The sequence below is a fragment of the Vitis vinifera genome, chromosome 18 (assembly GCF_030704535.1).
Source record: "Vitis vinifera cultivar Pinot Noir 40024 chromosome 18, ASM3070453v1".
Taxonomy (NCBI): domain Eukaryota; kingdom Viridiplantae; phylum Streptophyta; class Magnoliopsida; order Vitales; family Vitaceae; genus Vitis; species Vitis vinifera.
In genome coordinates, this window is record NC_081822.1 from 26,841,382 (window position 1) to 26,868,500 (window position 27,119).

Genomic DNA, 27,119 nt, shown 5'->3' on the forward strand with positions numbered 1-27,119 from the left:
TTGTATTGGTCTATTTAATGAGTTGTTCATATTGAAATTAATTAAGGTTGAAACAGGAACACAACATCTTTATAGACTTTTAACAATCCAAGAAATTGACATTAATAATCCCAAATACAATATTCTGCTACTTAACATTATTCTTTTTATCTTAATTGAAGAGGAATACTAACTTAGTCAAATATAAAATAAATCACGAAAGCTTAATAATACAAATATTCAGTGAAATCTTTGGCATGTTATTTCCTTGCAGCTTCAACATGGTGGCATGTCGGATGGAGGAGGCAGCATTTGAGCTTCTGGGTGTTTACCATTTTTCACTATGAACGCAGTTTCCATGCCCCAAGTCAAATGGCGTTCTACATGGCAATGCATGAACCATACTCCTGCAACAGAGAAAATATACCAACATTACACCTAACTTAATTGTAATATTAAGAAAAATTATTTCATTGGTATGCAGGTTGGCAGTTTCAAGGGTTTTTTTCTTTAATAGAGGACATGAATGCTTGCAACATACCAGGATTGGATGCCTCGAATCTGATTGCAACCCAACCTTTCGAAGGAACAGAAATGGTATTCTGAAGAGGAGGATCCACCAGATTATAGCGCAAAGGGTCCCTATTTCCATCGAAATTCCCAAATCCCCATCCAACAACATAGAAACTGTATCCATGGAGATGCATGGGGTGGTGTGTCTCTGCAAGCACGGCTGTCCCTTGAAAAATAATCTCCACTGTGGAGTTATACTCGAGCACCCTTACTTCTGTTCCGCTACTCGGCAACTGATAGGTTAATGGAAGATAATCATATGTAAAATCGAACACAAATGATGGAAAGCTAGGAAAGTTATTTCCATATACACCACTGATGTTAAAATAGTAAGCTTCCAATATGTCAATTGTAGGCAAATCGAAGGTTATGTTGTTTATACTTGAGGAGAACCGCGTCCCATTGGGCCCTGCACATGAATCATTGACGCATGGGTACGAGTTCATAGAAAGAGTGTAAAACAGGTTAGTGCTTGTGCTCAATGGGACATTGCAAGGATGTTCCACATCTGCTAAGCTTCGGAGGCCGGCCATGACCTGAACCGATGCATTTGTGTCATTGTATGCAGGAAGATAAGGCAAGGAGAGAGGTGAAGATGGAGTGTAGTATCCCCTATACTGTACAATAGCTGTGGTGGTTGTGTTATCATAAAAGTTTTGATATTTAGGGGCAACAGAATAAGTTATAGCCGCCATGTAATAGTGATCTGGGCGTTGGTTAGCTTCAAGTAAGACATCGTAGGTTTGGCCAGGAAATATTGTGATATAATCTCGTGTCAATGGTTTCGTGTAGCTACCATCTGTTCCAACCACTGTCATTTTATGCTTGTCAATGGCGAAGAAAAGAGCCTCGTGCAAGGCAGCATTGATTATGCGAAGTAGATATGTCTTTCCATGATCCACCGTTAGCTTGAATGTGCCTACAATTAGAAAGGGAAAGTTGTATACTTATGACTAGCCAAAAGAAAAAGAAAAAGTTTCCATGAGGATCCACCAATTATGAAGTGATTGATTGATTAAGGGTGTAAATTTGGCTCCATAGTTCAAAATTATATTTGGACTAGATGTGTTAAATCATGGCTGTATCATCCTTATAGCTATATTCCTCTTTCTTAGCATTAAGCTTTAAATATGTTGATGTTAATAAGAAAAATTAATATGGTTAACATATAAGAAAATGAAATCATGTACAATTTTAAAATGGAAAGTTAATCTTTGTACTTGATTTTGAGCATGGATATAGATCACCGGGTTGTCCATTTATCAATAAAGCATCAGAGGGGTCGGGGTCGCCTCCGGTTGCAAGCCCTTCATCTCGAACCGTATTCACATCACTCTTCCACCATTCTCCTGCATGTCAACAACTCCAGTAATTTTAGATTTTGCTTTTTTAGTTCATTCATAATATGTAAATTAACCTTTAAAAATAACAACACTTATACCTAATATGATGGGGACTTCTGCGTAAGGTTTGTGAAAAGGATACTTGGTTCCATTCTTGGGATAGATGATTATAGCTCCATGAACAGTGGCTCGGGTCCAATCACTATGAGCATGCCACCATAAAGTGCCTTCCTCAGTGGAAAGGATGATCTTCTGGGTAAACTTTGACCCTGGCTGAATTGGGCATTGTGTGATATACTCGGGACCATCCGTCCATGGATATCTAGGCATGGTCACCCCATGCCTACAAAACCATAACTATACGTTAAAACTAGTACTAATTTTCAAAGTAACAAAATATAGCATGCAACAAACATCAACTGTATCTCAATGGAACTGAAGCAAATAACCCTAAAGTATTGTTTTAAATTTGACTTTATTTTCAAAGCAATATATTGCGGCCCCCTCTTAGAAATAAAAGAATGTAAGCCATGTCTTTCTCTGTGACACACATAGGACCTACCAGTGAATGGTGATGTTTTCTTTTCCTCTGTTATAAACGTCGACAATGATTGTCTCTCCTTTCATAGCATATATAGTTGGTCCCGGAAATTGTCCATTTACTGTTAAGATGTTCTTGGCGCTACAAAGCCTTGTATATGAAGCTTCCCTCACCTACAACCAATTAAAAGTTAACCATGCAAACTCATCCCAAAAGAAATATTACATGCATGAATAGTTCCATTGATCCATTCATGTAAGTGTATAACCAATTAGAAATCGATGGCATGCATGAACGACTCAACGACACCCATAGCATACATGAACAACTCAACAACACTAGGGTAAGAGGTCATACGGTAAAAATGAGAGCCATACTACTCCTTAAATATTATGATTAGAAGGTGGCGTTAAGGCCAGAATCACATATAGTATTTACCACAAAAGTAAGCCGACGGGTTGAAGCTTGGCAATGGATGCCACCACCAAAAACTAGAAACGCTAAAATTTGCAGGAGGAAAACCTTCATGATCAGCCACATTTTCCTTGGAATAAAAACCTCTTCTCTTCTCTTGTCCTAAACACAACTCCTTCAATTCTCTTACTACTTTTGATGTATTTCTTTCACATGTGATTCATTATATAGGCATGGTAATTCTCTCGGGATACAATACTTCCTCTCCACGTGTCAATACAAGAGGAAGTAATTTGAATGTGTATTGGTTTTCAATGTTCTTTCAGGACGACTTCAATGAGCAGGACCACTTCAAAAAAATTAATTATGATATTTCTTACATGAGCAGGACCACTTCAAAATAATTAATTATGATATTTCTTACATGAGCAGGACCACTTCAAAATAATTAATTATGATATTTCTTACACGTTACCTAAACGTTATTTCAGAATAAATTTAAAATATTCTTTCACAAGTCTTTTATTGATTATTTCAACAAATGTTAATTAATTAAATATATGTAGAATACTTTTAAAACTTTGACCTCCCGTATGAGTACCCTTATCAAGATTAGTCATGAAAGCTGTTTTTCATTGACAAATGCTTTTAAGAATTATTTTAAAACTGATGACTTTGGTGGTTGGTGGCAAAGTTGTTTTTGTATTGTTACTTGATACAATTAGTCATTATCATTGTTTTCATCTTAATGGGACAAAGTTGTTTCCATTCTTTTTTAAACTTGAGAATTGAGATTATAAAAGACAAGATGATAAACTAATCTGGCATTTCAGAATTTTCCATAAAAAACACAAAAATATATTTTGTAAAAAGTTGAAAATAGGATACTAACAGCCCCTTGTAGTATTTTTTTTTTCTCAACAAAAATCAATTTAATAGTAATAATAATAAATAATTATAGATTTTTTTATTTAAAAAAAGCTTATTTTTCAAAACAAATGCAATCTATAATTTATTTGTTCGAATGATATGTATATCTTGATTAAATAAATAAATTATGGAAGGATTTATATATTTTTAAATTATTTATAAACAGAACAAATGATGAATAAATTTTAACTAGATCAAATAATAGTTGTATAATAATGGCTTTAACATACGTTTTTTTATGAGTAATACCAAATAAACATCTCAACAAATATTATATAAGATGATCGCTAATTTCACTATCTTCATTTTATTTATGTTATTCTTCTTTATTCAGTGGATTTAATTATGTGTTGTTAAATGAATAAGGACCTCTATAGTTATAATCTCACCTGAAAAGTTGGGGAAGTTATCTCTACATTATGGTTCATCCATGCATCAAATAAATTATTTTTGTACTTCCATCATCAGAGATGCATGTATGTCTAAGAATGGCAAAAGAATCTATGAGGTCAAGAAAAAAATGAAAAAATTTTATATGTTTTTTTTAATTCATTTCATTTTTTTTTTCTAATCTATATAAAAATTCAATATATATATAACTTTTTAACTAATTTTAATTATGTTTTTCTTTCATATTTTATATAATAAATCAAAAATTATAAAAAAGGACATTTTTTAATATTTCAACTATAACAAGGTGGGCATAGTTAATTTATAATGTTAGGATATCCTAACAACCTAACCTTAAAATTTTCTTAAATAAATAATCACTTCACTAGTCATATATTTTCTTATTCCATCATATTGTGATTAGCACCATAGTGTTTGTTATATTTTGAAGCATTTTGGTATGATTCTTATCTCATAATAAGTCATTTTTGAAGCAAACCCAACATGCTTGATAGAAATCCTCTTCCTAAATGAACCCCAAGGTTTCTTATTTGAGAGTGTTGGTACATTAAGTTATATAGTTTAAGATTGATAATTTTGTTTCACTCATTTTGACTTAGGGATTTTTTAGATTATGTCTCGCTCTCTTTTGAAAACTCGAAGTTGTCGTGTGATCAACTAGAATAACAAAGGTAAGTATCGAAAGGTCTGGAAAGACAAATTAGAGTTAGTTAAGGTTGGCACAAACGTCAAGTTCTTAAACTGAGTTAAATGTTTTTTAAAACGGGTTTAAAGAACTCCTTGAGTGCTCTAATGCTGCAGAGAGCGCTTATGCAGTCCTTAGAGCACTCAAGTGTGATAGAATTCTCTAGAATTTCAAAGCTTTGATTTTCCAACTTTTAAAAGCTTTATTTTGGGAAAATTCTAAATCTGATCCACCAGGATCTTGGCCTAATAAATACCTTGCCTAAAGAGGATTTTCTCTTTTTGATGTTGATGTTTCAAAAAACCTAATTTGTCATCTTGTTCCCAAAACTCTGAAAGATGATTGTCTTTGCTTTTACTAGGTTGAGAAAGAGATTTGCATCTCCACAAACACTAAAGTAAGATTCACGAGAAGCACAAGTGGTGTTGCACTACAAATGTGAAGTATAGTAGAGGTGATAGGGAGTAAGACTTAGGGATAGTTTCCACTAGATAAAACTGTGTACTATACTTTCGAACAATGGATTTGTAATTGGATATCTATAATTGGATGTCTCTAACCCCATGGATTTTACATCCGCATGTTGTGTGACTTGTTTTCCATGTAAAAAATCTTGCATTCTTGTATTGAATATTTTTAAGCTTTCCTAAGTCAAACGGATTAATTTAAAATTGTTGGAAAGTTTGAAGTTTGAAATTTGAATTATTCAAATATTTGTTGATTTGAATAAGTCAGAGATTAGAAGTTAATTTATTTGTTTTAAAATCTTATCAGATTAGGAGTTATTTATTCAAATAAGGATTCTAGTTTCCTAAGTTTTAAGGATTTTTGAATCCTGGAGTCAACCTATAAATCCTGTTGTATTTCGTATTACAAAATAATAAGATTTTGGTGCTTTCTGTTTTTCTTTTTTTTTTTTCTACTCCGGCATCAAAAATAATTATTTTTTGAGCCTAAGAGGTTCAAACACCTATTCACCCTCTCTAGATGTTACCTAGACTAGATCAACTAACTTTTAATGAGGAAAACTCAAATTACAGAATTTGCACTTTCAGCCAACGCAGCTAGGCTTAGGTGGTGTTTGTTTTTTTGGCTTTTTACTAAAAGCAATTTGTTTTCAAAATTTAGATTGTTTGTTTTTCTATTTTTTCATGACTTATTATAAACTTTTTACTAAATAGAAAAAGCCAAAATATGTAGCTTTTTCTAAATAGAAAAAAATAACATATTGGTTTTTCTTTACTTTTTAATACTTAATAGAAATAAAATACTACAAAAACAAACAACCTAATATTTAACACTATTAAGCATTAAGGTTCTATTTAGAATTAAGTAAAAAAACAAACACCGCCTTAGATAAATTGAAGAGTAAATATCCTTTCAAATCAACCAACTAGCCTTTCATCCACGGAGACCTTCTCCAATTTAAAGATCATGAAAACCTCTCAAAGCATTTCGTAAGAAAAATAAGAACATTGGCTCACCCTAAGGGTTCCTTGAAGAGGCTTTGATCTAAATCTTCTCCATGAGTTGTTGAAAGGGTCTTTAACAACTACGATTGGACTGGATGGAACACTTATATGAACTAAAAATGATAAATATTATAACTACTCAAAAAACATTTTCACAGAATTGCCAACCTGCAGATTATTTTTAGTTAACCAGATCTTAAAACATTAGTCACATCCATGGCCAAAATTAAGTGAAGGCTTAGCATAAAAAATATGAAGAACAAGAAGCATAAAAAGTAAATATAGGCTAAAATAAAATGTCTTATATGAGCAGCTCCAAATGATAGCTACTTTGAACCAATTTACCTCTAAATATGGTTTCTAATTTAACTAAAGTCACATCTTCAAAATGAGATTTTAAAATTTGAACAGAGATATTTATTTATTTTATTGGAGTTGGATTTGAATGTTTGAATTGACCCAATTTCATAAATTATTATTTATATATTTTATTGGAGTTGAATTTAAATGTTTGGATTAACCCAATTCAATAAATAATTATTTATTGGGTTTGCGTTTGGGTACCCAAGTGGACTAAGCCAACCTAATAAAGATAAGGGAAAAGTTTTTGGGAACTTTAAAACTGCTCTAAAACTATTACGAAAATATAAATAGTGTGAATCTCCAACTTTCTCCCGATGAGAAAATAGAAAAGAAAATAATTATTCTTTCTAAGACAAAGTCCCTTCTTGAATTTTGTTTCCCTATTTTTTCTATAAAAATGAGAGTCAAGATTTTTATGCCATGAAAATAGAGTAATTCTTATATTTGTAGTTTTATTCTTAAAAAATAATCTGAAATTGAGACTTTCAGGCATTTTAAAAGATAATCTGAAATTTCTTTCAATATATAAGCCTTGTACGCGATGTTGGTTGACTATTATGATAGTAAATTCGGGAGGATGCTTGCATGTAAAAATTTTATTTTATTTTATTTTTAATCATGAAGCACATTTTATGGATTATGATTTATAATACTGCATCAATGGTCATGAACATTGCAATTATGATTTTTTTTGAGATGTTTAAATGGACGTGAAAGATAAGAAATAGATTTTCTATTAAGATATTTGAATGGAGATGAAAGCATGGGTATAGGTTTGTACCAAGGAAATGGACATATGATTAAAATAAACCTGATACAGTTACTCTATAAGAATGGATCCTGTTTCTAACCTTTTAACACACAAATTTGGAAACCTAAACCTATGGATTGTTTCTTTCCTATAATGGAATCCTATATTCCTTCTCAAAGCAGCGCTGACTTTTCCCTTCCTACCAACTTCAAAGAGAAAATCTTGACTAATCTTGATAAAGGTTTATTTTATCTATACATGCGAGGTCAAAGTTTTAAAAGTATTCTACACATATTTTAAATTTATTCTAAAATAATGTGTTTGATTAATTTCTTGGTCAATTCTCAAAGTCAAACTTGTGTTTTGAATTAGAAAATTCAAGAGATTCTAAGAAACTCGTCTTCTACGATTGAAGCTGAGCTGTGAGAAATATTCACAATTGTTAGCACTCTTCAGGCATTTGGTTTATTTAAATTTTGGTAAGTAATCAAATATCATACACAACCTGCTCTTTGAAGTGGTCCTGGAAGAACATTCAAATTACTTCGCTTATATTGATACGCGGCGAGGAATTGTTGATACCCAAGCCACATGTGATCTGATTTAATGAATGAATCTGTGCCCTTCATCCGAAGAATTCTGGTGTTCTGGATTGATGGGAGCAAAAAGGTGACCAGTTTTACCTAGAGTCAAATTCAAATGACAAAATATATTACCAGGGCAATCATGGACAGCACCCTTAACTACAAAAATAGCACACACAGCCAATCCCATCAACCTAGTATTACACCAATTTGGAGGCAGATGTACCATATTACTGTGGAGCCTATACTCTGTTGGCTGAACCACTCAGGAATTCAACTTCCAGGAACGAAAGTACTGGATTCAATATGTGGAGTATATGGCACCATCTGGGTCATGAAAATCAATGTCAAGTTATATGGAAATAATGTAGGAGTAGTGCTCAAAGGAGTATAAGAATTATTCCATAGGATTTAATTGATTTACTTTTACAATATGATCAAGAGAGAGAGGAGAGAAACCTGAATTGGGAATTGAAATCTTGGTAATTTATTTGCCAGACTTTGCATTTCCCTTAATGTAGCTGCCACAAAGTTGCTGCTTTCATTCTCAGACAGTCTGAAGCAATTAGAAAATGTGAATCGGAGGCCCCCACATTCCTTGGATCTGTAGACACTTGATGGACACAAAATGTTTTCCATAACTGTGCAATCATGGGCATCTATTTCTTCTATACTTGATGGAAGCTCTGGTAATAATTGAAGCCTCTTGCAATAACCCAACCTAAAGCCTTTGAGCTGTGAAAGTTGATTGAGGCTTGCAGGTAGAGTAACAAAATGGTTTCTACTCAGATCTAAATATTCCAATGAGCACAAAGAACTAAAGTAATTGGGAATTGCTCCTTCCAATATGTTGCAATCACTTAGATTTAACTTTCTTAGGGATCTTAAACAAAAAAAGAATGCAGTTTGTAGACCCTCTATTTTGTCCTCCTAGCACATGTATTATTAGGTGTTTGTTTAATACTTTACAACACTTCTCTAGTGGCCCATTACTATTCATGTAGCTTATCTTTTCTAAGTCACATTTGAGACTTTGGTTGAGGGATTTATCTAACCTCATTGTGACTCTTAATAGCCCTAATTTAGACTTAGGTTTTTCCTTCCTTTTTAGGATAGCTTTTAGGTGCACTTTTAGGATAGCACACTTAGGCATGTTTAGGTCACTTAGACAATGTTCTGATCACTTTAGGTCATTTAGACACTGTCCTAAACATCCTAGACACCTTCCAACTTGCACACATTCACCCTAAGTCACTTGGGCACTTTTTTCATAATAGGTCACTTGGACACTTGTTTAGGTTTGATTTCTTGATTGCTTGGTTCTTTAGGTTTCGGTGAGTATTGGCCTGTTTTTTTACTTTTGATTGCATGAGATGGTCTTTTGATACTTAATCATGTGAGTTTGATGTTTCGATTTTCATTATTATCAATTGCATTAGATTGGCATTTCATTTCTTTTGATTGCATGCGTTTGGTACTTGTATTCATATTTTTGTTTATTTATTTAAATTTGCATGAGATTGATTCCTTTATTTTTATTTTGCATGAATTAATATTTTGATTCTCCTATATATGCATGTGATTGTGCAATTTCCAATTTTATTCCTAATTTTATTTTTTAATTACTATTGCATGATTTCAACGCCCCTTATTATTTTTTTTACTTTGGCATTAGGATTTGATCACTTACCAAACAAGACACGGCTGCATCCTTCAGGTAATCTCCAAGTAATCCACACATATATGCACTTCCCATATCCACATGCATTCAAAATGGAAGCAGAATATTGAATGAGGGAGAGGCTGCCATAGAAGATCCCCACTTCCCATAAAAAGATCTCTACAGGCTGGCTGTACTAAGCGGAATTTTGGGCACATAAATAAAGACATAAGAACAGGGAAAAGGGTAGACAACCAGCATAAGAATGGAGAGAGAAAGAGGCTCTCTCAACTCTCCAAGTCTCAACACCACACCACCGTATAAGTGAAACGCAAAGGCCCTTTTGTTCTCTCTCTACGTTGGTTTGATTTTCTCTGTCTAGCTTCCGCATGCATGTCGATTGTGGATCGAATTCGAAGGTGGGGCACCGAACCCACCTTGATCGATGCCTAAAGAGATGTGATTTCTAGGAGTTTTTCAAATCTTTCTACCGTTTGGGGCATTGAATCTGCGAAGTGTCGCCTGGTTTTCGTCAATTCTGATAGGGGTTCTGGGTTGGGAATTTCGCACATGAAGGGTCCGTTGGATCGAACCAAGGTCATGGTCCGGCACTTGCCGCCGATGATTTTGGAGGCCGCGTTTTTGGAACAAATCAATACCGTCTTCAAGGGGCGCTACACCTTGGTCAAGTTTCGTCCCGGGAAAAACAGCCAGCAAAGACAGTCCTATTCTAGAGCCTACCTTGACTTCAAGAGGCCGGAGGACGTTATTGAGTTTGCTGAGTTCTTTGATGGGCATGTTTTTGTTAATGAGAAAGGTACTCAGTTTAAAACTATTGTTGAGTATGCTCCTTCACAACGCATTCCAAAACATTGGCCTAAAAAGGATAGCCGTGAAGGGACAATATTTAAAGATCCTGAGTACCTGGAGTTCCTTGAACTTCTTGCGAAGCCTTTTGAGAATCTTCCCAGTGCAGAAATACAATTGGAGAGAAGAGAAGCAGAACGAGCTGGTGCTGTGAAGGACACTCCTATAGTTATGCCTCTAATGGATTTTGTCCGTCAGAAAAGAGCTTCCAAGGGTGTATCCCATCGTTATCTAATGGAAAACTAAGCAGAAGAGCCAGTGGGTCATCATCTGGAAATCCAAGTCTGGGCTCATCAAAACGGGGTTCTGGAAAGAGAAGACTCTCCACCACAATGTATGTTTTACGGGATGCTGCAAAGAACACAAGTGCAAAAGACAAGTCAACGTTCAGTCTGGTTCCAAAGCGAGATGACCAGCTGCTGTCTGATAAGTCTGTTAATCTAGCTGCTGGAGGTGGAGCTGAAGCATTGAAAGAGGAAAGTGGAGTTTCTGGAGCTGTTGATGCTGGGAAGAAGAAAGTCCTCCTCCTGAAAGGAAAAGAGAGAGAAATTTCTCATCATTTACAGCAGCAGAATGTAACATCTCCAGTAAAGAATATACTTGGTGCAAATTCTCCCAAGCAGAATCAGAGACGTGAAGGTAGTGGAAGGATAATCAGAAGCATACTTTTAAACAAGGATGCACGTCAAAGTCAATCTTCTATGTTCCAGTCGGGGCAACAGTCCCAAGCCTCTAACTTAGAGAAGGAGAAACGACCTCCTCGCCCTCCACAGCTGTACACACAGCCTGCAATGCAAAGGAAGGTGAGGGACGCCGCTGTTTGATTCAAGGAGAGGAGGTAAGTAAAGGTTTTGAGTTTTGGTTTTAAAAATTGAAAAATTGGAATTTTGTTAATTAAGCTTTGATTCATCGTTTTAGACAAAAAAAGTTATGATCTTTGTTTCAATTTAGTTTTGATTCTCATATTAGTTCGAAAATGTTCATTTTATTTTCTTTTATTGTTTTTGTTTTAGTTTGATTCTTTGATTTAGATCGGAGAAGCTTGAAACTTTGTTTTTGTTTTGGTTTTGGCTCATCATGATAGTTGTATAAAGCTTGATATTTGTTTAATTTTTGTTTGGATTCTTTATTTTATTTTCAATAAGTTAGAATTATGTTATATTTGAGTGTTATATGGGTTGTTATATTTGATTGAATTGTTAGTTCTCTTTATCTTTGATACTTATTTTGTAGGCACCTTAGGGAATTCTTGAGTTTGAACTTTCTTTTAAAAAATGTTTTTTATTAAATTGACATTTTGAGTTGAGTCAAATTTTCTTTTTTCAAAAATGAATTTTTCCATCATAAGTTTGGCTCCTTGATCCCAAATGAAAGGTAGCCAAAAAGGGGATCCAATTTAGCTTTTCTCTTATTTACAAAATCCTCTTAAGTTAGAAATCAAATCTCTATTTTGTGTTTATTGATTAGGATTTAACAAATCATTGGGTCCTTTTTTTTTTTTACTTCCCTTAAAGTCATTGCCAAAAGCATTTAAATCACCAATAAAAGGTTTTAGAAAACATTAATTCTAGCTTTAGGCAAAGAACACAGCTTCTATTAAAATTATGCAACTCATTTCATTTAAGTTGCATTTCTCCTTTGTTGGTTTTTTCTTTTTTTAAAAAAATGATTTTTATTCACATAGTTTTGGAGTTGTGCTCCCAAACTAATGGGGATATACAGGTAAAACTTATGAAAATTGAATGGGGACTTGATGGAACCCCTACATAAGAAAATCTTTCAAAACTCTTCCTTGCTGCTCATTTTCACTCAACCACTAACCCTTTAGCTTTAAAATTTGTTTTAACAAACTTCATAATATTTTTAAAAAAATTCTGAAACTTGTATGATTTTCCTCACTTCTTGAACTTGAATTTAAAATTTCGTTTGAGTTAGAAAGTAATTCTAGAATAGAAGATACAAATGAGTCTTTAGGGGGGTTCTATTTTCACCTAGTTCTGGACACTAGAAATACTTTTGTAAAAATAAAATAATAGATGACTTTTTAAATTTTGATTCAATATTTTCCCTTAATTTTAGACTTCTTGAAATTGATCTTAAACATATAAAATATTAAAAAATAATCATTATAGAGGGAGATGTGATTTTTCAAAGTCATAGATGGAATTTGGACATTTGATTAGTTGGAGTGTTTTAAAAATATTTTTGAGTATTATCTAACCTTGGATTTATGTTTTCTATGATATAGATACTTTGAACGATGTGTGTGATTTTTTGTATGAGTTTATCTTATTAGTTCCACTTTCCTTCTTTTTTTTTTTTACCTAATCTAGACTTTGTAGAACTTTTGGGGTGTCCTTGCTGCAATCTGTCATTTGAATGAGTGTTCGGTTTTTGGTATGTTGTTCTAGATGTGTAGGTGTTGTTTCTTGAAATTTTTTGTGATTAAATTCCACTCCAAGACATTTTTAGAAATTGTTTTGTGATGCTCCCTTTACTAATTGCATGCTGATGATCTTGTACTTTGTCTAAATTTGTTATTTATTTTTGGGGTCATTTGACTTATCTTGGCTCAATTTTGGCTTTGGTACTGTACATTAGACATAATGAATATGTTATATAATTTATACTTGTCCTAACCACTCTAACATTTTTTGAGGAATCTTATAAATTATATATACTGTCCAGGTACGCTCTCTATCACTTACTTTTTGAAATTTTATGAACATGCATGTTGTTGTGAGCTTTATTTATGTTTGATTCCATCCTTGGTTGCGTAGATGTCTATTCGATTTGCTCTGATTAAATACATGTCGTATGCTATATTTTTGTCCTAACTTTAATGTCTTATGATGGCGCTTGAGAAGCAGTCCAGGTACACATCCTAACATTTCTTTGCGATTGTGATTTGATTTCTTTTTGGCATGCTAGTTCTAAAATCACCTTAGCCTACCTAGGTACCTTCAATCAATTGATTAATTTCCACTTTTCCCTCGACTTAGTCAAAAGAGACCTCTTTAGGGCTTAGAGGGGTCCTACCTCTTAGAGGTACCTTTCCAATAGGTAACCTGATCCCCAGACCAAGACTTGGGTTTTTCAAGACTTGCTTTTCCAAAACTATGGAGTCACTTCTTTAGGGTTTGCTTTCTTGTTTTATTTTTCATTTTAAAATCAAATAAAATAAGTGGTGACTCAAACTTTTCCAAAACTAATTTTTCATCAATAAAAATGAGTCTCACCGATTGAGTGGGGACGCACGTGAAAAATATGGGTCCACACAGTTGCAAACCCCCAAAGCAAGGAATTTCTGCGGGCAACAACTGAAAAGAGATGAGTGAATTCATTAGCTTGGATTCTAGTCCTTTACATCCCTTAAATGATAATACTTCAAGGTTTTCCAAAAGAGAAATAGAGGGTGGCAACTCTTTTATAGTAGTTCTTGCTGCTTCGAGCTTCTCTAAACCTTGTATGCTCCCCAAACCCTCTAGCAAATTTTCTAGTTTTGAGCAACCAAACAGAATAAGAGTTTGAAGAGATTTCAACTTACAAATGCTATGTGGAAGAATTGCAAGGCTTTTGCATTCTCTTAGATTCAACAGAACAAGTCCATTTAGATGTTGGATTGATGAAGGTAGCTCTTTTATAGCAGTTCCATCTAAGAAAAGTTCAAACAAACTCCCCCTATTTTCCAAGACTTCTGGAAGCCCTTTAAGTTTTAAGCAATCTGAGAGAATAAGAATTTCAAGGGATCTCAACTTATAAATACAACTTGGTAATGACTCAAGGTTTTAACAGTTCCTCATATTTAACAGAACAAGTCCAGTAAGATATTCAATCGACAAGGGAAATCATTTTATTGCAGTGCCCTCCAAGGAAAGCTCTGATAAATGTTTCATGCACCCTTGGACCTCTAGAAACTTCTTGAGTTTCGAGCACCCGGAGAGTATAATAATTTCAAGAGATTCCATACAAATGCTTCTTAGAAAACTCATAAGATTCTTGCAGCCTTCTAAATTAAGACGAAACTTGCAAAGATTATAATCATATACCTTGAATCATTTCCAAAGTTGTTCAACTCGATTGTAACTCATATTTAGCTCGACAAGCTACTCAGGATGAAAATTTAATGGGAGGAATTTCAGAGGCTATCCATACCAATATAGACATCTTAAGTTGTTCGATAGAAATTTGAAGTCTCTAGAAAGAAGCAATTTATAGTCTTTGAATTGATTGAGTTTATTCATCCTCGTGCAAGCATTAGAATCAACACATAACTCTTTCCAAGAAAAATATTCAAAGCTTCCACATAGTCGCACGTTACAGACTGAGTAATCTTAATTTGTTCATCTTCATGAAGGCATCAAAACTGACGTGTAGTTCCTTTGATGCTGACAAGTCAAGGACTATGCCTTCAACTACTTCAGTCCCTTGCAATTAACCAGGAACAGAGTATGAATTGGAAATTAAAATCACAAAATTCTAAAAGAAAAAGCACAAAAAGATCAAACTAATGACTTGTTCTCTTTTTTTTTAGGCAGTGTTCAAGGAAGCAAGTATGAAGATAAAAGAAAATGCATCTACTTAGACAGAAACTCAGGGAAAAGTTAGCAAAGGATTCAAATCAAATAATTCCCCCATCTTTATATCTGCCTTTGCATAAATATGCAATACCTTATTAAAATTGTACATATATGTGTGTTTCTCAAATGAGTTGAAATTATCCAAACTTCATCTTCACCTAGAGCTTATATATACAAAAAGGGAACACACACTCACACAAAGTTCATGTATTTAGGTCTTACCGTGTTTCTAGTTAATGCATCACTGACATCTTCATGAATCCACAGTCTGCTGTGTTTTATGGGATATTTAAGAGATTCTTGCCAAACAATTTTCCAACCCATTTCTTGTAACAAATCATGCATGCACAACTTATTATCTGAAACAATTATGAGTGACTTATCAACAAGAACCCTTATTCCAATATCCAGAAAGAAACCACAACTCTCTAGTATTTCTGTGATAAAATCTTTGTCCTCCAATTTACAGAAGCATGTAATATCGAGAAATATATATCTCTCTCTTTGTCATCTAATCCATCAAAACCCATTTTAAGCACATTCTAAATTTCCATGTTGGGAATTCTTTTTAGTTTGTCCAATTCACTTTTCCATTCAAGTATGCTCTTGCTATACAAAAAAGCACCCAAGACTTTAAGAGCTAATGGAAGACCCTTACTATAATGTATTACATCATTGCATAGCTGCATATAATCTTCTCCAAGGTGGTTATGTTTAAAGGCATACTAACAAAAGAGTTGAAAAGCTTCACTATCCTCTAATCCCCTAACTTTATAAATTGCGCTGACTCCATGTGTAACAAGCAAATGCTTTTCTCTGCTAGTTATAATAATTCTACTTCCTGAACCAAACCAATCATGGTTTCCTGCTGAATATTCTAACTATTCCAAGTTATCCACATCATCAAGAACAATAAGAACCTTCTTAGAGTGGAGTCTATCCTTTACAAAATTGATTCTTGTATTGGAAATTCCTACATTTAGATTTCCATCTTTCAATGTATTTGAGAGAAGTTCCACTTGTAAATTATCCAGACCACGTTTTTGTGATCTTTCTCTGACATTTGCAAGAAAACAACAACCTTCAAATTGAGTGTAAATTTTCTCATAAATAGCTCTAGCAATAGTTATCTTACCTATGCCACCCATGCCCCAAATTCCTACACTTCGAACATTATCCAACCCAATACACAACGGTGAATCCATTGCCTTTATGTGGGAATCCATTCCAACCAGCCCTTCAGCATAGCTCAAGGATGTACCAATCAATTTATTAGATATATCTGTGACAAGTTCCTCAATAAGTATAGATTCATGCTTGCAAATTTTGAGGGAAAAAAAACAATCATTTAATGAATTCAAGGATCCATTAAAAAAACAAAAGAAAAATTAGATAAATCATCAGTGATTTAGTCTTGTTTTTGGCAACTTAAAAGTCATATGGCAAGCTTATATCTAAGATTTTTTCCAGTGTAAGTGTGTGTGTGTATGTGTGTGTGTGTGAGAGAGAGAGAGAGAGAACTGTATTGCTATCTAGACAGAGACAATCAAACTAGATTATAATAGCAAGCATCAGCCGCACTTCCTAGTAGTCTGCATGAGGAACTTCTCAGAAGTGGTCAGGATGGAAATACTAGAAAAGCCAGTGGATGCATGTTTAAGACTGCAATAGCATTGATTGACAGTAGGATTACAATTTCCAAGTTAAGCATATTGGCAGGCAAAAATTCTCTTCCAAATGGTTGAAAAAATTAGGGATTACCATCCAAAAGGTTTTAGAAGCATGACTATCCAATGGGGTTGGGGCACACTACTTAGGCATGAAAGAGAGCATGCCAAGGAGTCATTGGAAAGGATGAAAAAGCACTAATTCAAGGTCAACTTACCAATGGAATAAAGCACACTAAGGGCAAATATGCTCAAGATAGGGTAAAAGGTTTTACAGTGTAGTCATAACATTCTTGCTCAATGTGATTAGGACCGACCGATGTGTAGCTTCGAACACCTTCTGCAGAAAGGAGGGAAAGGGTCATTGATATTATGGTCAAGTGGGTTGAAATCACAATTTGATGAGGGTCGAGAAAAGCTCGATATGTTGGTGCATTGGATCCAAGTTATTCCGTCTTCATAATTTTGATCACAGCCATGAAGAGATTTCCTTGCATATGTGAGATCATGTTCATCTAAACATCATTCAGTCACAGGCAGCAAAATACAACTTAATCCATACATGGGTTTAAGTCAATCATCTTGGATCAATCTCTCTATTGATCATCCTATGATTTCCAATTTTATATGGCTATGCAAGCTTTAAAGTTTCAGCATCATTACATCATACACCTAAAAGGCAAAGGAAAAAAAAATTGCAGTTAAAAATACCCATCTCGAGAATCCCATCCAGAAATATTGGCAGCTTCAGTCAAAGCCACTCTCCACTTGATCACTTTCTCCATCTGCTCCTTATAAACCTCTTCATGCTTAGCAAATGCTTGTGCAAAACTCCCTGTCTGTTTCCTCACATGAGAGGGATCCACATTGTAGAAAACTGGTAAAGCTGCATGTCCCATCACTTTGGTGCAGTCAATAATCTTGACAAGTTCCTCCAGACACCATGTTGAAGAAGCATAATTTTCAGAGAAAACGATGACGGAGAATCTGGACTCTTCGATTGCTTTTACAAGTGCTGGAGAGATCTCTTGCCCTCTACTGAGCTTGTCATCCATGAAAGTCTTGACTCCTCTTTGAAACAGAGCTCTATGAAGATGGTCAGTGAAGCTTTTGCCGGTGTCTTCCCCTCTGAAACTCAGGAACACGTCGTACTTCCATTGATGTGTAGAAGATGAAGATGAAGATAAAGAAGCCATTAAATTGGAAAATTGATAGCTTAATTGTGGGACAGAATTATAAGTGAGTCAGAGAATGAATAAAGACTAAACTGAACTGAAGAAAATTATATATGGCTTGACATGCAAATAGCAAATCACTATGTGCCCAGAAGTTTCTTGTGATTTTCTTGTGTGCTGCCATTGAATTTCGATCTACTTTCAGTAAAGTGGTCAGACTACTTCGGAATCAAAAGGCCAGCTTTTTATAATTTACAAAATAAGTTTGTTTGAGCCGCTTAGCTTTATCGTTGGGAAAGTTCTTCACGTCCAACTTTTTAATAATTTCTATGCTAGCTAGGGATCCATTTGATAATTTCTTGTAGTGTCTACATGTTTATCACATGGACATCTTCATTTATATTAATAGGAGTCCATTTGGTATTTCAAAAATAGTTAAAGGGGCTTTGCTTAAGAAAAGCTTAGAGATCAATTAGAAACACTGTTTTTAGAACCCAACTAGCTATTGAATCAAAAAAGTTATTGATTCATGATCGAACCAATGTTTGAAGCACAGTCAAATTGGTATAAATATAAATATATAAATTATATATTAAAAATAAATTATAAAATTATAAAACTTATTTTTCATCTTTGATATTACCAAACTTAAATCATGAATAAATATAAATGTAAATGTATTAATATTTTAAATTTTATAAATAAAATTTGTATAGCATTCATATGTAAAGAAATATATTTAAATAGAATAACATTCTTTTATTCATAATTTATTTTACTTATATTATATTATTTAGTTATATTAAAAAATTTAAAATAATTATGTTAATTTTAGTTTAGTTTGCATTTTTTAAATTATAATCATTAATAACAAAGTGGTTATAACCTAAACATGATGTAAAGGTCCATGGTTTAAACCCTCGGTTCCTCATTGTTTTATTGGTCTCATTAGGTGGGCTAGGCTTGGTATGTGAAGGACTAACCTTCCACCCATGAACCAACCTTTTAGTTGATGAAAAAAAAAGGCTAACCTAGAACTGACAGGCCATGGTTCAAAGTTGTGGTCGCGGTCACTAACTTGGAGGGTCCTAAAACACATCAGTCTTGACATCTCAGCTTGATATCAGATGATATGTAAAATAAGATAAATAAAAATTATAAAATTATAATAAATATTAAAAACAAATAAATATAATTAAATAAACTTAAAAATTAATAAAATAAAATATTATGAAAATTAAAATTGTTCAATAAATTTTTAATATTGAAATTGAAAATAAAAACTCTTTAATTACCAAACTCAAATTAAAAAATAAAATAAAATATGATGATTTTTACCACACATTAGCATTTAAAAATTGAAACAATAAAATAATATATATTATTGATACTAGCATTTAAAACAACAAATATATTGTTGATAATGGCATTTAAAACAATAAAATAGTGCATTAGACCTGCATTCAAATCTTCAATTCTCAAACACCGCCAACCCACCCATGAATAGAGAGAGAGAAGAGAACCCTAGCAAAAGTAGAGAGCTTCCTCTGCAACCCACACCCACTCCCACGCCGACGTCGGCGACACTACGGAGATGAAGTAGAGAAATAAGAGATCAACACCCAAGATCGTCGCTAATGAAGGAGGAGGGGTCCACGAAGGTGTTGCAGTCCACCCTGTGGTGAGGCTAGCAAAGAAATGCCCTCCACCTCCTCTTCTCATACACCTCAAAGACAATCACGGCTTGGACTAAAAAACTTTTCAATGACTTCATTGGGGTCATCTTCTTCATCATGGGTCTTCAATCATGGGTCGTGATTCTCATGAAAATTTTTTCCTTTGAAGAGTCATTATTTTAAAAAAATTTATCAGTTATGGTTGTTGTTTTGGTGTTTTTTTTTCTCAATTTTGGGTGTTGTTTTGCTATGATTTAGAGGGACATTTGTTTGTATTGAGTTTAACTCAAAAAAAAATTAGTAACTCGAATGATTTGCGCAAGTTAACTCAGTATCTCAACTAAATCAACTGAGTTTAATCGATTCTTGGCCGAGTCTTTACTTCAAATGGCATGGAGTATCGGATTTGGCGTGGAAGGGGTTGAGGCGGATACAACTCGTCGATACTTTGAACCATGCAACAGACTGGTTCATTGACTCACTAGTCCAACTGTTAGTCTATCCGATTCAAGGCGGATTCATTGTGTACTCCAACTCAAAGGCCAAACTAGACCAGGCTTCAGTCGACAGTCCGGCTTGGTCCTGGTTAGATTTTTTAATTTATCCAAACTTTTAAGAAACCTCAAATGTAAAAAAATATTGATAATAATAATAATAATAATATGTTTTTCAACTTTTGAAAAAGAAAAAAGGAAAATATATTATTATTTTCTAATAGTTAAATTGCATATCATGTAATGGTAAAGCTTTAGAGGAATCTTAAATATAAAAAACTATTATTACCATCTCCAGTTTCTCAAAATGAGAAAATTGAATTTTATTTCCAACTACAATAAATTGTATAGATTGATAAATATATATATATATATATATATATATATATGGGTTTTATATGCATCTTAGGGTGTGCTTGGTATATAAGAATGATGAATGATAATGAATATTTTATTTCCATTTTTATTTCCTCTTGAATAGGAATGAATTTGGTGATTCTAATTCTTGTGTTTGGATGCATATAGGAATGTAAAGTTGGAATAACAATTTGTTTCCATTTTAATGTTATAAAAATGGGAATGAAAATGGAAAAAAAAAATTATTATCAATAATATTCATACATAGGGTTTAAAATTTTTTTTTTTTTAATTTTGAGAGTTTTTTCTGCTTAATAGTAACAATCTATTTCGGTGTATGATTTAAAAAAAAAATTAAAAATTATACCTAGTTATTATTCTTTAGAAACAATTTTTAAAAATAAAGTAAAATACAGAATTGTCATTCCATTTTTTTTTTCATTTGAGAAAATACATTTCAAATCAAGTGAACTTTGTATTGAATTTATTAATAAGTTTAATAATTTAAAACTCAAAAAATATATGTAATGATTATAAAAAACTAATTAATTAATATTAGATTAAATAAAACAATTCAGAATGTCATCTTCGTAATTGAGTAATAAATATATGCATATAATGAAAATTTTGGCTTATACCTTACAATTTTAAGGGCAAGAAAGTGATCTAATGCGGGTTGCTTAGTATGAAAGGATGCTTTAAAATTTAAGAGCTTTTTATGGAGCTCATCAAATGTAATTGGGGTGTCATGTGCTTGAACGACATAGACTAGTTCTTTGTATTCGTCAACAAGGCCATAAAAGATTTTCTCCATGGCATCCTCTTCATCCATTAGGGCACCAAGGAGAGTAAGTTCATTGGCACGGGCTTTAATGGTATGTAGGAAGGCAGTCATGCTTTGCAAACCCCTGGTGTGATTCTTAAGGTGGTTGTTGACTTGTTTAATGTAGACATGTGATAGTTTGACATAGGTATTGGTGAAGATGATTTATGCTTCACAAGAGGTTGTGGCACAAGCAATGAATGGAAGTATGGTGGGTGAAACAGAGCCAATAAGTTCATTTAGGATCAATTGATCTTGACGAAGCCATGAAGAATAGGCTGAGTTGGGTATTACAGTGTCATTGGCAATGAGAGTGGTGGGTGGACAAGGTTTGGTTCTATCAATATAGCTAAGGAGGTCAAAGCCAATAAACAGTGTTTGGAATTGAAACCTTTATGATATGTAGTTGGTAGTGGTTAGTTTAAGTGGGGCTTGAGCAAAAACATTTATTGAGATGAGTATTTGGTGTGATTCATGGGTGTTGTGAATCTTGAGAGTAGAAGTTGTAGAAGTGGTGGCATCTTAGGTGGCCATGAGGCTATGATGATGGGGAGGAGCATTAGATAGCTTTGGCAGAGAAAAAGAGATAAGGAAAAACAACTGGTAGTGAGGGTTTTCAGGTCAAGAAGCTTGAATGCTCTAATGCCATATTAAAGAATGAGAAGCTAAATTATTGCGTTTTTTTTCCTTTGATTATGAAGAATATATATATATATACATATACAAAGAATATAAATTTGGAAATTTTCCTAATTACCTAAAATGATAACCTAGAATAAAACTAATTTACAGTCAATACGTTATTTATAAAAGGAAAAAAATTATCTATAAAAGAAAACAAATTATCTACAAAAGAAAACAAAATAGTGATTGAAAGAGAATATGTTAACTTCCTTTATTAGCGACAAGTTCAACACTCCCCACATCACGAGGTGTATTTGGAACCATGTACATATCTCTGTTCTTGAATTTCATTAATTAAGATGTCCAACTTTTTTGCCTTTCAAAGAAATTTCTCCTTCTCGTTAATTTGAAAATTGTAATGGAAAGCTTCAAAAAGCATCAATAGTCTCCCAATCTATCACCAATCAAACTACAAATGCCACTATACAAGGTTTGCTACCATCATATGACCTTTTTGTTGAAATGATGACATTGCCCTTTGTATAGTGGTGTAACATGCTGATTACTACTCAAAAAGTACTTTTTTATAGCTTGAAACTAACTGTTTTAAACACTTTTAAGTAGTAGTTAATACCTTTTAATTTAATTGGCACATTAAGGAACCTAGCAAAGGTTACTAATCAGTTTTTGACAAGTTTTGATGTTTTTGGTAACTATTTGATCATTGAAACAAGCTAAGAATGAGGGAGAATTTTGTGAAATCCATGGCAATGCAAGTTGAAGCTCAAATACATTAAGAATCCGAGCTTTGGAGCACTACATAGCCCTTTGTCAAGCTAATCAGAGATGCAAGGAAGAAAACCAAAGGAAAAAGTCCAACAGTCAGCATTTTTGCATGGCTATGTGAAAATTTTGCATAGCATGCGAAATCAAGAGGAGGAGTAGTTGTAGGACTGAGAGCAAGACTGAGTGAAAGACAATTTCGCATGGCTGTGCAAATTTTGCACACCATGGGAAACCACAAGAGCCAGCCAAAGAAATTTAGCACATCATGCGAAATTTCTCATGGTATGCGAAATCTTCCTGTGCACCGACTCCGTTAGATTTTTATCTTCAGATATTTTGTGTAATTTCCTAGTTTCTCCGTGTAACCAACCTAGATATTTTCTTTTATATCTTTTTATATATCTTTTAGGTAACATCATATATAGAGGAGAAGACAAAGGGAGAAGAGAGATGGTTTTTTTCATTTGAACACTTGTAAAAATTCTCAAAGTAAGAAATATACAGAGTTTTTGCTCTGTCTTCCCTTCTCATTTTGTTTTCACTTTTCTTTCTATCCAAACAACCTCTGAGGATGATTTCTCAGGGGATGAGTGGCTAGGTTTTACATTTCTTGGAGTGATGGAAGCTAGGTGAAGGACCTGAATGTAAAGGTGAGAGTTGTCCTTGCTTTAAATGAAAGTAGTTGTTGACCATTAATGGTTTTTATTTCAAGGTTTAGCTTTAAGTCCCTTAAAAGCACCTTGAATGGCCAATACTTGGTAACCTTTTCGGATTCTATGGATGCTTATTACTAGATCCATGGATGTCTATTATTTATCATTTACGAGCCATTGGAAGGTGGTTCAAGGTGAGGGTCTTTAGTATTTGAAGCCATTAATGGGAAGCAACTATCATTTTTCATGAACCCTTTGGATCAAATCTTAATTTCTAAATACTAAACTGGTTCGGGAGATAACCATCCTTTATGTTATAGTCCCCAATGCGAGGAGAAGATCCAGAATCTCCCCCTTTGCCTAAGGAATCCGATCCTAGTGACCTAAAGCTCCAAGAGACTTTTTCTTTATAGTTAACTTCAGTTATTATTTTTGCTTAACTTAAAAGCAATCTTTGCAACCACAATTCTATTTTCTTTAAAAGCTAATTTTCATAAGGAAAAACACCATTTTATTTCCTCCACTAAAGTCAATTGTACGATGAAAACCCATCCCTGTGGACGATCCTAAAGTCGCTATACTATGTTAGCTATGCTACCCTAGTGTAAGGTGATTTAGGTTTTATAAATTTTGTTGATAACACCCGTCTAGGCCAGAATCAAATGGCACGACTGCAATGGGGACAAATCAAATGGCGCCGCTGTCAGGGATGGTGCCAAAGTACATTGACATGACTTTTGGTGAACACTTGTGATCTTCATCACAAGGTTGGTGATTTTTTTTCTTTTACTAATTCTTTTTCTTTGTCTATATTCTAGCTTATCTTTTATTTAATTATTAGCTAACCTTAACTTTTTCCTAGAATTGTATTTCTTTTGTTTTCTTTGTTTTTGTTTCAGTGATATCTAGTTGTGCATGCCCTATTGGATAAGAGATATTGAGGGAAGACTTGTGAAGATTGAAACTTCTCAAGAAGCTGAGTTGGAAGTATTCTTGAACATCATGGATGTTCCATCTGAAGATTAGAATAGCTAACATGGTCAAGAGAATAATTTCAATGCATACCGATCCATGAGGGACCGCATGCATCCACCTCGTATGATAATCTGACCTCACATTGTGCCACTCCTACCTACTTTCCATGGCATGGAAAGTGAGAATCCCTACTCGCATATTAAGGAATTCGAGGAGGTTTGTAATACATTCCAAGAAGGAGGAGCTTCAATTGACTTGATGAGGCTCAAGCTATTTCCTTTCACCTTGAAGGATAAGGCCAAGATTTGGCTTAATTCTCTAAGGCCAAGGAGTATCCGAACTTGGACTGATTTACAAGCCGATTTTCTTAAGAATTTCTTCCCTACTCATAAGACCAATGGTTTGAAAAGACAAATTTCGAACTTCTCAGCTAAAGAGAATAAGAAATTTTATGAGTGTTGGGAGAGGTACATGGAAGCTATTAATGCTTGTCCTCGCCATGGCTTTGACACATGGCTCTTAGTGAGCTATTTTTATGATGGTGGGATGTATGTTTTGAATGAAGAAATTAACATGAAGGCAAAGGTTGCAGCTATGGCAAGGAGATTGGAAGAGCTAGAAATGAAGAAGGTACAAGAAGTGCAAGCCATTTCTAAGACATCAGTGCAGGTTATGCCTTATTCCATTTGTCAATCTTATGAGCAACTTGGTGGAGGAATGTCCTACCATTCCAGCAGTGAGAGATGTTTGGTGATCAAGCAAATGTTATTGGTCAATTCAAGCCCAATAACAATGCTTCATATGGCAACACCTACAATTCAAATTGGAGGAACCATCCAAATTTCTCTTGGAAACCAAAGCCACCTCAATACACACAACCTACTCAAGCACCTCAGCAAGCCTTGAATCTTGAACAAGCAATTGTGAACCTTAGCAAGGTTGTGGGAGACTTTGTGGGAGATTCGAAGTCCATCAATGCTCAATTGAATAAGAGAATTGACAATGTGGAGAGTACATTGAACAAAATGATGGATGGAATGCAAAATGATCTATCTCAAAAAATAGACAATGTCCAATACGCAATCTCAAGGCTTACCAACCTCAACACAGTGCAAGAGAAAGGAAAGTTTCCTTCTCAACCTCATCAAAATCCCAAGGGTATCCACGAAGTGGAGGCTCAAGAGGGAGAATCTTCAAAGGTAAGGGAAGTCAAAGCAGTTATCACCTTGAGGAGTGGTAAAGAAGTTGATCAGCCCACATCCAAGCGAAAGCATGATGAAAAGAGTGCAGAAGAAAAAGAAAAGAGTGAGGAAATGAAAGGAAAGAGAAAAAGGAAAAGTACAAAGAAAGATGACCATGATTCTAGTGTGGATGAAGAACCCGAGAGGATAGTCATCAAGGAAGATATGACGAAGAAACACATGCCTCCACCTTTCCCCTAAACTTTGCATGGAAAAAAGAGAACCAATAATGCATCAGAAATTTTTGAAGTATTGAGGCAAGTGAAGGTCAATATCCCTTTCCTAGACATGATCAAACAAGTGTCGACATATGCAAAATTCTTGAAGGACTTGTGCACTGTAAAGAGAGGGTTGAATGTGAACAAGAAAGCCTTCTTGATTGAGCAAGTGAGTGCCATCATACAGTATAAGTCACCAGTGAAGTACAAAGATCCAGGTTGCCCTACCATCTCAATGAGTATTGGAGGGACTTGTGTAGAGAAAGCTTTGTTGGACTTGGGAGCAAGTGTGAATTTGCTACCTTACTCTGTCTACAAGCAGTTGGGACTTGGAAAGTTAAAGTCAACATCCATCACTCTATCTCTGGCAGATAAATCACTGAAGATTCCAAGAGGGATGATCGAAGATGTCTTGGTTCAAGTTGACAAATTCTACTATCCAGTGGATTTTGTTGTTCTTGATACAGATTCGGTTGTCAAAGGAACTAATTATGTTCCTATCATACTTGGAAGACCATTCCTAGCTAAATCAAATGCAATCATCAATTGTAGGAATGGAGTCATGCAACTCACGTTTGGCAGCATGACATTAGAGCTCAACATTTTCCATTTGTACAAGAAGCATATCCATCTGGAAGAAGAAGAAGAAGGTCCAGAGGAAGTGTGCATGATTGACACTTTAGTGGAAGAGCATTGTGATTAGAGAATGCAAGAGGATTTGATTGAGAGTTTTGGGGATCTTGATGAAAGGTTACCTAAACCCTCAGATTTGCTTGCTATCCTACCCCCATGGAGGAGGAGATAAGAAATTCTACCCTTATTTAATGAGGAGGAGACACAAAGAGCTACTAGGGAGGAGCCCCCAAAGCTTATTCTTAAGCCACTACCCACAGAGTTGAAGTATGCATACTTGGAAGAAGACAAGAAGTGCCCTATTGTTATATCTTCAGCTCTTACCATTCATCAGGAGGATTGTCTACTTGAAGTCCTTAGAAGATGTAAGAAGACAATAGGGTGGCAAATTTCTGATTTGAAAGGGATCAGCTCTTTAGTCTGCACCCATCATATTTACATGGAGGATGAAGCTAAGCCAGTTCGTCAACCTCAGAGAAGGTTCAACCCTCACATGCAAGAGGTGGTGTGAGTTGAAGTTCTGAAGCTACTTCAGGCCGGTATTATTTACCCCATATCAAATAGCCCATGGGTGAGCCCTACTCAAGTTGTGCCAAAGAAGTCTAGGATCACGGTGGTGCGAAATGATAAGGGAGAAAATGTCT

At 34.3% G+C, this 27,119-nt stretch overlaps 2 protein-coding genes and 1 pseudogene across 2 annotated transcripts; 1 reads left to right on the forward strand and 2 right to left on the reverse strand.

Annotated features, from left to right (window-relative positions):
- Nucleotides 1–202: 202 nt before the first annotated feature.
- LOC100262882 (laccase-14) lies at nt 203–3,023 on the reverse strand. Its single transcript, XM_010666914.3, has 6 exons — nt 2,875–3,023; nt 2,458–2,609; nt 1,994–2,238; nt 1,773–1,901; nt 521–1,471; nt 203–386 (listed from the first exon to the last, which is right to left on the reverse strand). Exons 1-6 carry the CDS (start codon nt 2,974–2,976, stop codon nt 256–258), a joined length of 1,710 nt encoding a protein of 569 aa, XP_010665216.1. The 5' UTR covers nt 2,977–3,023; the 3' UTR covers nt 203–255.
- Nucleotides 3,024–9,958: 6,935 nt separating this feature from the next.
- Nucleotides 9,959–11,397, forward strand: LOC100257756 (regulator of nonsense transcripts UPF3-like; annotated as a pseudogene).
- A 5,922-nt stretch (nt 11,398–17,319) lies between these two features.
- LOC109121575 (disease resistance protein RUN1) lies at nt 17,320–18,354 on the reverse strand. The gene has a single exon (XM_019216273.2). The coding sequence runs from the start codon at nt 18,014–18,016 to the stop codon at nt 17,522–17,524; it is 495 nt and encodes a 164-aa protein (XP_019071818.2). The 5' UTR covers nt 18,017–18,354; the 3' UTR covers nt 17,320–17,521.
- Between the last annotated feature and the right edge of the window lie 8,765 nt (nt 18,355–27,119).

Bases quoted from the DNA above. Each gene is read 5' to 3' on its own strand.
- LOC100262882 (XM_010666914.3), bottom strand. From the start codon at position 2,976: ATGTGGCTGATCATGAAGGTTTTCCTCCTGCAAATTTTAGCGTTTCTA. The intron at 2,610-2,874 runs GTAAATACTATA...AATTGGTTGTAG, and splicing joins CCCGTCGGCTTACTTTTGTG to GTGAGGGAAGCTTCATATAC. The intron at 1,472-1,772 runs GTACAAAGATTA...TTCTAATTGTAG, and splicing joins ATATCCATGCTCAAAATCAA to GCACATTCAAGCTAACGGTG.
- LOC109121575 (XM_019216273.2), bottom strand. From the start codon at position 18,016: ATGGCTTCTTTATCTTCATCTTCATCTTCTACACATCAATGGAAGTAC.